The sequence below is a fragment of the Megalops cyprinoides genome, chromosome 4, assembly GCF_013368585.1.
Source record: "Megalops cyprinoides isolate fMegCyp1 chromosome 4, fMegCyp1.pri, whole genome shotgun sequence".
In the NCBI taxonomy this organism is placed as follows: domain Eukaryota; kingdom Metazoa; phylum Chordata; class Actinopteri; order Elopiformes; family Megalopidae; genus Megalops; species Megalops cyprinoides.
Window position 1 is genome coordinate 5,754,260 of NC_050586.1, and position 13,241 is coordinate 5,767,500.

At 48.9% G+C, this 13,241-nt stretch overlaps 1 protein-coding gene across 1 annotated transcript in view; it reads right to left on the reverse strand.

The window, feature by feature from the left end:
• Positions 1-289: 289 nt before the first annotated feature.
• The window catches only part of nr6a1a (nuclear receptor subfamily 6, group A, member 1a), a 25,826-nt gene continuing 12,874 nt past the window's right edge, over positions 290-13,241 (reverse strand). The window contains exons 2-9 of the mRNA XM_036527120.1: positions 11,745-11,975; positions 9,518-9,573; positions 7,344-7,510; positions 6,453-6,683; positions 5,644-5,898; positions 3,406-3,527; positions 2,463-2,615; positions 290-1,863 (exon numbers count right to left, since the gene is read on the reverse strand). Of these exons, the coding sequence (XP_036383013.1) occupies positions 1,727-1,863; positions 2,463-2,615; positions 3,406-3,527; positions 5,644-5,898; positions 6,453-6,683; positions 7,344-7,510; positions 9,518-9,573; positions 11,745-11,975 (1,352 nt within the window). The 3' untranslated portion in view covers positions 290-1,726. The remainder of the gene's footprint in view (positions 1,864-2,462; positions 2,616-3,405; positions 3,528-5,643; positions 5,899-6,452; positions 6,684-7,343; positions 7,511-9,517; positions 9,574-11,744; positions 11,976-13,241) is intronic.

Sequence of the window (13,241 nt, forward strand, 5' to 3'; positions counted from 1 at the left end):
TTTAATCTCTCTTTTTTCCCCAAACGCTGTCTGCACGTCACCTGTGCGCCCTTCGTGCTGACCGACGCCTATTTGGATCCTCGGAGGTCGGTGCGCTGAGATCCGACAGGCCAGGTGTCGTTCGGCAGGCCACGGTGGGACACGTAGGGCTATTCCGTTTTATTTACTTATTCCTGGTCCTTCATCAGTCAACACATCAGCTCAACGGCACGAATGCCTTACCCCACCATCGAGCCTTCTGAAAACACTTTGCATAACACTTCTAAACTTTGGTCAAAAAAAAAAAAAAAAAAAAAACCATAAACAAAAACAAAAACATAAGAACAAAAAATATTAGAAATATCCTCCCATCCCCCCTTTGTTCCCTCCCTTCGTCCCCAGTCTAGGATTGTAGAAAATACCCGTATTCCTTCTCTTTATTATTATCAGTCTCTGATGTGAACTGTGAGCTCATACAAACTCCTACAGTGTAAAATGAGGTAGAGCTGTGTACGAGAGTGGAGGAGTGGGGCGTTAGCAGACGTCGCCTCCTCAGTCCGACACATCCACCGCTTCAGTCACGTCTACATAAAAATGTTTAAGTATATTTGAAATATAATTAAACAACTCATTAAAAAAAACACTGAATAAACTAGTGGATCCGATTGGCTCCCGGGGCGATGGCAGAAGACCTTGCCGCGTCGCCTCTCCCCCTCCTCCCCCAACACGAGTGGTTCGATTGGTTCCTCCATGGGGGCTAAAAAAAAAAACTTAAAACATCTCGCTGCTATTACAGCACGAGCTCCAGTCGCTCCAAAGAAGCAGATCTGGTGTTTAAAAAAAAGGTTTCCTGTGAATCTGTGTAAGTAGCACATCCTCAAGACTTATGAAGTGGCGATCCTTTATCTGAACCGTGTCCTGTTCAATCAAGACTTGGAAAACTGCCACAGGTTACTCCAAGTACGTTTGGGGATGTTAGCACACACACATATACACTCAGACACACAGATATTCAGGCAATATCTTGTAGTAGTTAAAGTCCCTCAGAGGTATGGGGATTCCCACAGTAAAACAACACCAGACAGACTACCTAACACTTACTTATATAACCGCATCATATATAACTATATGTAGTTATATACATGTATATACACGTGTATAAAAACGCTGGGCAATTCAAGAATATTTGGTTTTACACTGGCGACTGTCGGGAGTTTCGTCTTATCTTTGGTAATAAAGAATAAACAACACTGATTCAGAGCCACAAAGTGGCGGACTCCTAATATCCCAAAGCCGATTCTGAGCAAAAGAATATCGATAGAGATATCATTAGACTGGGGATCTTCTCTATTCAGAAAGTGAAAAAGGGTACCTGAAACATCCATAACACATTCCTGAGGTAGTCTTTCAATAAAACACAATTCATTTCTTATATATCTGCCCCTAATTCAGAAAGAAATAAAATATATCTATAAAAACTAGTCCTAAAAATGGCAACACCGTAACATTTCACAATCGGATACACACTTGTAAACTGCAAAGACCGATGCATTTTTTGTGCATTTTGTTTTGTACAGAAGTACGTGCACTGTGTAGATCATCATACATTCAGCTCTGTCGTGTAATAAATATATAAAGAAACAATAGTAAAAAATAGCTGCTTGTCACATTCACGATAAAAGGGGGGTGCAGTCCCTCCCCCGCTGCTCTCTGGGAAGGTGGTGGGTTTCCTGGAGGGGGGAGTGGCTCAGTTTCCAGGGGCGGAGCCTGTGGTCACACAGGGAGAACTCCCAGCCCTGAAGTTGTTGAGGCTGGACTTGCAGGAGTGCAGGACTGCTTTGAACAGTAGGGGGAGCTGTTCCAAGGGAACGTTCACCAGCTTCCCTGAAACACAGGAAATGTCGCAATGTTTGTGAGTATAAAGACGAAGACCCCCACACCCCAATCACCACCCCTACCTTTATTTCACCTCCACATCTCCAGATAAGGCCATAAGCTAACCCCAATTACAGGTGTGGTGGCTGGGGGAAAGGTTAAACAGGGGCAGCAGTGTAGCATGGTGGTAGGGAGCAGGGCTCATGAAAGATTGCCGGTTCGATTCCTTGCTGGGGCACTGCTGCTGTACCCTTGGGCAAGGTACTTAACCCACAATTGCCTCAGTAAATATCCTATCCTGTACAAATGAACAACATGTAAAAATTGTAACTAATGTAAACCACTCTAAAAACTGTAACTAACGTAAGTCGCTCCGGACAAGAGCGTCTTCTAAATGCCAATAATGTAACGTAATGTCTCTTATTAAACTGCTCTTGACAGTGGGGCATTAAGCTAACCCATTAGCAGTGCAGCATGGTAAATCGGAATCAAATCAAGAGTCAAGCTCATAGAATCGCTGATCTTATGGTTCACGCTCTCATGGCCCTCATCCCCGTCCCCCCATCCCCCCGTCCCGCCCGTCACACCGCTCTCTCTCTCTCTCTCACCTGCAATGCAGCGAATCTCCGGCAGACACATCATGATTTCGGGGAAGCGTTTGGGCTGGTGGGGGTACTTGTATTCCGTGTAGTCCTGGCACACGTACCAGTAGCGCTTGTTGAGCTGCTCTAACTGGGACACGTTGGTCAGCCCTCTGATGTCTGCGGGAAGGAGGGTGGGGGCGGGGGGGAACATCGTCACGGTCACTTTACAGTGTGACAGGTCAACCTCTATGTATGGTTATGGTACTCGCTTGACTGCACTTCTATATACATAAAAAAGGCAATATGGTGTGGTGAGAAGGAACTCGATTACAGGTTACTGGACACATTACATATTACATTACAATCATTTAGCAGACGCTAGTATCCAGAGTGACTTCCAGCACAAAAGAACATGAGTGTATCCATTCAATCTGAATGAGCAATAGTGTCAGACCGGGCTAACTACAGTCCCACACCAGTGAGTGTGAGCATAACACTTTTCAAGTCCTACCCTAAGTTAACTTGTGCAACCTGACTAGACAAGGGAAGCCAAGTGTATTACCATACAAAAGATCACAGAATCCAAAACACATTACGATGCTACACATAAAATAAACAGCAAGTAACACAAGTAGCAGGATTAAACAGAGCTGTTCCCTTAGGCGAGATGCTTATCCTGAATGTCCTCAGAAAATATCCAGCTGTAAAAATGGGTAACATCTAAAATGTTATCTACTGTATAGAAGTCACCCTGGACAAGGACTTTTGCTGTTGAAACAGTAAGGTAAATCAGTACAGTGCAGCCAAGTGCTTCGGTGATCAGAAGCAACTGAGGTTTAGAGTCTGTAGAGCTACGCTTACAACAGCTATAAGATGATGGTAAAATATTCATTTTTTAACAGAACAGCAGGTATAAATAGGATTTGGGAAAGCACACAGCGATGGTGGTGCTCTCCAGCCAGCTCACCTTGGTTTAGGAAGTTGATGGCTTTCATGCAGGCGTACTCCTCGTTGCTGACCTTCAGCTGGTGGAACTTGCGAAACAGGTATATCAACCTCTCCATCACCTCCATCCCGTCTTCACTGAACCTGTGACACACACACACACACACACACACACACACACACACACACACACACACACACACACACCACAAATTGGTTAAAATCAAATAAAAATGTGCTATCAATGTTCCTAATGCATTTACAGTATTTAACAGGCAGTGGGGTTAGTACATTAGCGGGTAGTATCTGATAAATTAATGGCCTAGGAGAGCCCAGTGCAAACAGCAGAATTGCTGTCGCATTGAGCAATGTGTCTCTGATCTCCATCAGACAGCTGGGAGCATGTGTCGTCCTCTGATTGGTCAGGTCAAGGCCGCTGCCAAGGCCAGTACAGGTGTAAAACCCAGCCTCCCGTTAAAATGCATCCCTCCCGCACTCAGCCCCACACTCAGGCCCTCAGATGGCCCCCTCATCTCTGACACATTTCCTTTCTGACAGTGTCCCAGGTGGCACTGCTCTTGGCCACCGACACCCATACCCTGTGACAGCCCTCCACCACAGTGCCTCTGCTGGTCGGGAGGACTCTCCCTGGCAGGGATACCCTGCAACCATGCTGCGGCCCTGTCATCGCTGCCCCAGACAATTAACACATCCTCAACAGGACAGACACAGGGCTTCAGCCCAGTGAATGGAACAAGTGGCCCTGCATCCCACACTTTAAACGGACTCCTCCGATGGCAGCTGACACGATGCGCGTAATGTGTGACATAGCCGTACTGATACGAAACACGTTTCAAAAGTGCTAAACACGCAAGGTGCTGACGAGAAGGTGGCCGGATTTTACAGTAAAGAGGTGAGAAGGAGGATGAATGAGAGAGAGCCGGTGAAAGGGAAGCTGGCTGCAGGGGTTTGCAATGGGCGCTAGTGAAGAAGAGGGCTGAGATTCACACCGCAGCCATTAACTCCAGCCTCCAAGGAGCAGGTTCTTATAGCGGGGTCAGCCAGAGACTCTCCTCCCATAAATCTCAATATAAGTCCGCCCCCCAGCCTCCGTTTGAGATGACTCTTTAAATTCTGAAATATTTCTTAAACGGTGTAATGACTTGTGCGTCTCGGCCTACGCGGCGAGGCACAGAAGCCTTAAATCACGTGCTTGCTCGCCCTGCACGGGGACGGACTGGCATCGCGGTGAGCAAGAGCAGCAAACGGCCGTAAATCCAGGGGAAAATTAGGAGGCGAAGCAGGGAGGGCCAGATAATTCCGGTCTAATTTACACGCCAAAAAAATGAAGCACCCCTCTCCCCCCCTCCCACCACCATCTTTGATAGACCTGTATTTTATATTTTCCCAGACAGTGCCAGTGGTCCTACACTCCTTTAGATTCCACCTTTAAATGTGCAACGAGTCTGGCATCGTGCCAAAATCAATAAGCAGCAGTGTGCAGATAAAATTATGAAGAAAGCTAATGGTGATGAAATAATGGTAGGTAACGGAGCGGAACTTTCCGGCAGACTTCTCAAAAGGCCCTCCATCCCTTTGTGACAGCCCCTGTTGCAGTGGAGAGGCACAATTCATTTCTGAAGTGAAACCTACGCTTGCTGAAAAAAACATTTATCTGCAAAACCGACAGCAATAAATGACTATTTTATCTCTCCATATCTATCCGAAACCCCAGCCCAACCCCCTCCCACGCCACGCCACCGAAATAAATGTATGTTGGCCAACGCTTCTGTAGTCTAGCCCTACTCCCACAACTAAACTCTAAGTGACTGAGAGAGAAAGGCAACTCTCTTGCCCTCTCACCCCCAGACAATCCTGTCCGGTCCAATGATGCCCCCCTCCCACACACACACACACCCCCAACTGTTCACTGGCCATGGACCGAGCTCTTAGGATTTGCGCTCCAACCAAGGTGTAGATGTCTGAAGCCAGCTGAGTGGTGAGACCATCAAGAAAAGCACAGAGGCTCTAAGTAAGGACCAGCTATTCAACGCGTTGTGCTCCTGCTGCTCCCTTTGTTGAAAGTGCTAGTGTTCCAGTTGTTATGAATTATTACGGAGAAGCCGCACATCTGCCCATAATACAGAACCTTTGTTAACCCGTTGTTAACTCCCACGACAAGACTGTGCAGAGCACCTCACAGAGAGACTGAAAAGGGCTCGTTTGTCCCTGGAAGAGCATGCTCCTCCCCTGCACTCACCCCTGCAGCTCGTCGTCGGAGGGCGTGTACTTGGAGGTGACGTCGGCCAGGTCCCCGAAGATCTGCGTGCTGTAGATGGTGAGGCAGGACAGCAGGATGAGCTCCTGCCAGGTGGAGCTGAGCAGGCAGGTGTAGTCCTCGATGGACAGCTCGCAGAAGAACGGCAGCTTCTTGATCCAGGAGATCTGCCGGAAGAGCAGCTCGTCTGCCAAGCGGCAGAGTAGGGCGAACAGCTCCACCTGGGTCACCTTGTACCTGCGGGAAGGGACGGGGCGCCAAGAGACACGCGTCAACGAAATGCACCTGCACTCTGCAGGTACAAAAAAGAATGAATCGACCTAATATACAACACAGTGAACCAACACGACACTACTCAGCACCTTGGTGCCAGTGTTATTCGGTGGTTAGGAATCTAGACTGTGTACAACTGCACTGCAGTTTCAGATACGCAGGTGGAACATAAAATGCTGTACCCTCGAATGAGGTACTTACCCTAAACTGCATCAGTAAACATGCAGTAGGATGTGTAATAAGTAGGACAAAAAAACGATAAAAAATGACCAAAAAAACTACAAAAAATGATGATTATGAAAATAATAGTAGTAAAAATGATAATAATAACAACATAGATGTGTCTTTGTACAACTATACACTTGTTATACACAGTTATATACATATCTGTATCTTGCCAAAATGGCCTTGCACTCTAGATATGAGATAATTACAAAACAATTGAGTTAATTAGCTCATAACTCATATCATTAACTCAAGGAGTATATGAGCTAATTATATGCAACCCCCCCACTCACCCGTCCTCGATCAGCATGGGGGTGCCCAGGGGCGTCAGGTCCTCGGCCGCCACCAGCTGCAGGATGAGGGTCTGCGACTGGGGGTACAGGCTGCGGGGCTGGGGGGGGAGCAGGCCTGACTGTGCAGCGTAGCTGAAAAGGTGCGGCAGGAACTGGTAGTGCGAGGGCACGGGCGTGCCCATGTACTGATCCCTGAGTGCAGCCGTGTACCCGTTCATCTCCAGCGACCGGCTGCGCAGACACAGGCAGGACACAGGGGCGGGTCACACACATGGGCCGGCCGCGCGTTTGGACACTTTTCACCTCTTACACTGGAACTGCTACCGCCTCGGGCTCATATTCAGCACATACTGGGCTTAGACTACATGCCGGGATGCAGGTCTGGGCAGCTGTTTATCATACCAGAAAAGACCCAAGTACAGTGTGTACAATAACGCTATGCAGGTAAACCACAAAGGTCATCACCCATCAGGCAGTGTCCTATTAGAAACAACTGGTGCCAATACATTCTGCATTTATGCTTGAAACAATGACTGTAGTCATGGTTACGAAACCAAGCTGTGTGAACACAGTGTACGCTGAGAATTTCCTGTAGGTGCATGTCGGATGATGGGCTGTAATAATAGGGTGAGGGATGTGGGCATCCATTTTTACAAGCTATGGGAAAAGCCAGTTAACGACACAAAAAACTAAACATTCGTTTAAATAATAAACGAAAAGGACAACTCTTTTATGACAACTCAAAAAACAAATCCTCCACATTGGTTAGTTTTCTGAAATCTGTTGCACTGATCAGTCTTTTAACTGATTTATTTATTTAAGGACTTTCAACTTGTTGCTCTTAGATTGTGCTGGCCCGCTTCAGTTGTGCCAAAAAGAGTACCCACTCACTTGGACGACAGGGTGGACACCGGCGAGGGCTGGTTGCCCTCGGAGATGCCGTTGCCGGGGGAGCTGTGGTCGCTGTCGCCGTTGTTGCTCCAGGCGTGCTCTGGCAGGCTGGCCTCCTCTTTGAACTCCTGTCCCGACATGATCCTCTCGATTTCCTCATCTGAGATCTGCCAAAGAGATGGGGGGGTGGGCACGACCACACAGGGGTCAGTAACGCTCCGTGACCCGGTGGGTCACTCAGACTGACCATCACCGCGCCTCAAAGACATCAGTGATGCTGTGTTTCTGCAACTGTTCTCCATCTGTACATCGCTTTGTCTACAGCATGAAGGTACAGGAAAAAAACAGCGCAAAGTGGAAAAACACTCTCCGGAGAGTTTCAGAGCACGGTTCAAAAGAAAAAAACCCCTCAGGGACTGCCTCTTGCATACCCGCGAAAAGAGGACAATCAATATCCGGCCGCGGCGCGCGCCCGCGAGGGAGGACAGCCAATTAAAAGAAGAACAATGGCATGCCCACATCGTCTATCCCCTCCCGCCGAGGAGAGGAGCGCCTCCGCGAGGAGACACAGCAAGCCACAAAAGCCGGGGGAGAGGGGTCTTTATCACTCTCCTCCGCCGACTCGCGCCTCTCGCCTCTCGCCTCAGCTGACAATTCACAATCCCAAGCACTTGCGGTCGCAGCGCCTCTCACTCTCCCTCTCTCTCCCTCTCGCGCTGAAAGGCTTCGGATTGCTATTAACATTTTTCTTCCTCCTTCTCTCTCCCCCTCTCTCCCCGCGTTTCAGAATGGCAATTAAAGCTAATGAGTTAACCCCGCGGTGACAATGGGGGATGGCGGCGGGGCACCGCGGCTTTGTGTGGGACGGCTGAATCTGCCGCTGCACAAGGACGCCCTCGCTGAGGCCGCCATGGATACAAGTAGCTGTGCCGGCGGCCTCTGGCGCTTTCACCGGCGCCTCACAGCGCAAGGGGAACGCTATCAAAAGCCATTCTGTAAATACTTAAGCGCGCTAAGAACTACAAAAAGCTATTTTCCCCATAGACGATATTCAGAGCCTCCTGCCTTTCCCCATACCTGCCTCCTCACAGACACACACACACACACACACCACACAAAAGCATAAAATACGTGATGTGAAAGTGATATAACTCAGAGGTCAAATACACCAGAAAGACAGGAGAAACAAGGTGCACCGTTCAGCGGTGTGGCGGCCTTTGTTTTGCGCCTTATTGAGACTGTTTGAAACGCTGTTTATGTGGCGCGAATGGAGAGCCTACCGAACGCTGCCCATTCCTCCCCGTCTAACATGGAATAAATCAGGCGTCTGTGGCACACTGTGTATCAGTGCCAAGGCTCTTTCAGTCCTGTTCCCTCTCTTCCTTTCACCTTTCTTTCTCCAAATGAAAACAGCTCGGGGGGGGGGGGGGTGGGGGGGGGGGTTTATTATGGGTCGCATGTCCACCTGGACTGAAAGCAAGCTGCCAGTTGAGAGTGTCTCTACTATCCCTCAGTGAAGACCACATGTGAGTTCTGTGTGCAGCAGTTCCTTTGAGGGAGAATGACAGCCAATGTTAGCAGACAACAAGCAAACAAGTTGTCGTGATATAGCGCAGACCAGTCTAAGGAGTCAACACAACGGGTGGTTAGGTTTGGGAATGGAGGGAGGGAACTTTAAAAGCACAGAAGAGAGCGTCCGCCATCTTGGTTCCAACAGTATAGTATCTTCTTAAAACCATTTTTTCTATCTAAGGCCGTACTGTCCTCCGTGGGGGCAAACGAAAACATTTCGCACACATATGGGGAGCTGTACAGAATGTGGTCTCTTAATGTATCCAACTCATGGCCTCAGGTTGCTTACCGCTGGTCTGGTTAGGTAATGAGGGCAGCCCTGACATTTGCGTTCGGTCACTTAGGGTATGCTCTGATCCAGAGCTACTTAAAGCACATGCAAATAGGTTAAGTTAAGCTGAGACAACGCCAGGTCAGCGTCACAACCGATAGTAGGAGTCATTACAAAACATACAACATTCTGCTAAGTGCCACAGCAGGTCCACAAGAAAGTAAGGATCTGTATGAAGATATAGCGCTTCTACTTTTTAAACGTATCTGAACATAAAGACAGAGACAGACAGGAGGCAGCGTTGACAAACAGGCAGACAGTGAGTATTTACCTGAACGGGCCCAATACTCTTGTTTCTCCCTCCTGGCATCCCATCCTCTCTGATTGCTGTGAAATAAAGGAAGTCGGTCAGCACCATCACCTCCCAAACATTTAACAAAGATTAAAGCCATGCACAAAACATTGTTGTTCCTCTGAAAAGCACTGTTAAGTTAACCCTGATTTTATTTCCATGTATGAGGCGCCCTCTGGTGGCGAAAGGGGTGCATAAAACAACTCATAACTCCGGTGCATGAGGTTGTGTGGCCTGCTCCTGCTGTAACATAACATCACCAGCAGAGGGAGCTACACATCAACAAAATCCCAACCTTGCCAAAATCTCTCTCGTTTTGTATTAGGTATTAGGTAATTATCCACACACCAGCAAAATTATCTCCAGGGGGGCAGTTAAGAATGTTCAAACCGCTTTATTTTAAATGGCAGATTTTATGGATAAAATTGATAAAAACAGAGAACTTGAGTGTCAGATGCCAAAGGTGACAATAAGACCATGATGCTTTGATGAGTCCACACACGGACACAGATGAAAACCCTCCCCACAAACAGGCACACCAGTGAGAGAGGAACAGGGAGGCAGAAGCAACGTCTGGCCCTTTACCCCCCCCCCCCCCCCCGCGCCCCCCCGTCTTGCTTATCGCTGCAGCACAGACAGACACCCCCTCTGGAGCTGAGAACGCGTGGCGAATCGCCACCGCCGGCCTGTCTCTCTGGCGCGCGGCAGCGGGGAGAAATCCGCTCCAGCGGGAGAGCGGTCTGGGCTTAACGAGCCCGCCGCGGTACCTGCGCTAACGTGTGCGGGTAATGCAGCAAGCACCGGTGTCGGGAGAACACCTCTATCGCACACCGCCTGTCCATACTGTAGCTGGAACTCTCATATCTATAAACCCTTTTTTACAGATTAACTGAGGAGGGGAAATAAAGAGTGCTGCATTTCCAGATACGGCCACTAAGTGGCGCTACAGCCGCTCTGTTTCTACCAATACCCTCATAACCAGTAATTCCAGGGTCTGGAAGTGGGGGGGGGAAACATATGCACTAGCATTATGAGACCTCTACTTGTGTTAACAGCTTCAGCAACATTGTGTGGAATTTTGCATTTTCAGATTCTCTGATGCAGAATAAGACAGAAATATCCCATGTGTGCAATGCATATACACATTATTAGCTTCCACAATTTCCTCCAAAGTCAAGGTCATCACTGTAGGGCAATCACATCTGCATGACTTGAATATGCAAATATTGTGCAATACATTTCTTGCCTCCTAGACTAACTAATCAACCTGGTTCTGCTGAAATGTGCGAGCACACTGTTTAATGCAGTATCTGCCGTCAGAGTGCTGATCAACCACATGACTGTTTTACTCAGCCTCTACTCGGTAGGCATAACTAATCAGCTGCTGATGTTATCGATCTCCACAAATGAGCAATCGGAGCGGAGATCTCTCCCTCCCCGCTCCGATTTTACACCATGCCTTATCTCTCTTTGAATACCACGATCAAACGCTGCCGGAAAATAAATAAATTAAGAGAATGGTGGAACAACCTTTCTTGCCTCTTCATCTCCTTATCAGAGGAGAAAACAGCAAAATTGTCATTTCTAAACTTTAGCAAGAGGGGTGAAATTATAACTACGAACAGAAACATGATGTTTCAACTTTTGTCTTGGCAGCATTTCCAGATCAACGTTTCCAGAAAAATTCAGGGATGCCGACTGACACGCAATTGAAACATCTCACCAATTTAAACCCACGCCCCTCTATGTGTGCGTGTGTGTGTGTGTGTGTGTGTGTGTGTGTGAGAGAGAGAGAGAGAGAGACACAGCTCCTGGGTGTCTCACACATTGAAACAAAGTCTTCGTGGCTTTCTACACTACTCTGAAACGTATATCATGTAATAAAACACCGTGACCTTTTGAATTCAAGGTACTGTGTATTGCTGTGTGCGTTCTGTGGCCCTCTGTCATGTATACCAAGTTATTTTTTGATCCTGAGGACCTAGCACAGGAAAAGAGATTTGACAGACTGTGGGAAACACTAGAAGTTGGGAGATTGAGGCGTCATGAACCCCTGTAACAGGCGGGGCTAGCCCGTGCCATCAATCACTGACTTGCCTGACTTCTCTTCACAGCACAGCAATGAGAGTCAATGAAATCAGTGAGTGACTGGCGCGGTAGCCCCGCCCGCCCCGGGGCCGGCCCCACCCGCCCACCGGGCCCTTACCTTTGCGGTTCATGCCCATCTGCAGACACTTGAGCAGGCGGCAGTACTGGCAGCGGTTGCGCTGCTTGCGGGACATCTCGCAGTTCTTGTCGCGGCTGCAGCGGTACACGCGCTTGTTGCAGATGCTGCGCTTGAAGAAGCCCTTGCAGCCTTCGCAGGATATGATGCCATAGTGCAGGCCTGTGGCCCGGTCTCCACAGATAAGGCAAGTGCGCTGATCAGCCTGATCATCTGGGGAGAGAGAGGGGGAGAGAGAGAGAGCGAGAGAGAAGGTCACGCACTGCACCAGACACACAGTCAGGTCCCAGTCCTACCTGCTGGGCCCAACAGCTGGGACCAGGTCACCTCCCATTCATCTAACCTGTGCAACCAGGGGAAAACAGGTAAACAAATACATCTGGGTCATATTCAGATATACAGAGGAGAAAAAAAAAAAGAGTCCTCACAGGGGAGACTGTTTTTTACTGAACGTGGTTGAATATGACAGCGAGTTCCTTTGACAGCAGACAAAGTGTTGGTGTAAACACCCCACTGTCGACCACCCCTGCTCAGCCTGTTTGTTTCTTTGGAAAACCTGCTTGCTTTGTGGCGGGTTCACATGAGGGACTCTCAGAATATCTTGAAAATATTCTGTCTCAGAATATTTTTAACAAAGCCATACCCAGTCACGTGACCGAGTCCCCATGAGACTGCTCTTTGAGAGCAGGTGGGTTCTGCATTTCAGTTGGTCTGACTCAGAAGAGTAAGAAAGCCTAAAATGTTGCATAACGGCAGAGACAGGAGACTCAGCATGACTGATTCACTTACAGACTCCTGTTTACTTAACCCAGAAGGCATAACGGCATCAATATCCCATTTACTGTAGCCTTTTAAGCACCTGCTGTCAGAAAACATGACTTCCTGTTCACCCCACTGAATAATTCATTCCTCCCCCGGCACGTCACTCAACGCGGCGTTAAAGAGGAGAGGGAGACACGGCTGGCCCTCCTCTCCGCGACCGATCCTCGAGCCCGTAAAAAAACAAGCTGCCAAACGACCATAACACCGAACAAACACCACGTTTAGCTGGAGCTGCCGACCAAAAATCCCACAAACACCCCGTTTCACCCGCCCGTGCTCTCCTCGCCGCCCCTTCTGCCTTTCGTAACAGCCGAGAACACGCGCTGTCCGCGCCTCGCCCAGAGCAACAGGAAGTGTCACACCGAATTGGGGACGCGAGGCGCGCCGGACATTCTCCAATGGCGACAGAATCAGGCTGAGGACGGAGAGCGGAACAGGACTGGACGGAGGGCCCGCCCTCCTCCCTCCCTTCACCCCCCCCCCCCACCCCCTCTCGCTCCAAAGCACCGCACGCCGCCCCTCCTCCTGCCACTCTAAACATACACAACACGACAGCGACACGAAGGCCGTGACACTGGAATTAAGTCTGAGCCCAGCGGCGGAGCTGCTTTGCTGAGCGCTGATGCGAGAACAGGCTAAAAGACTAAGCAAATGGAG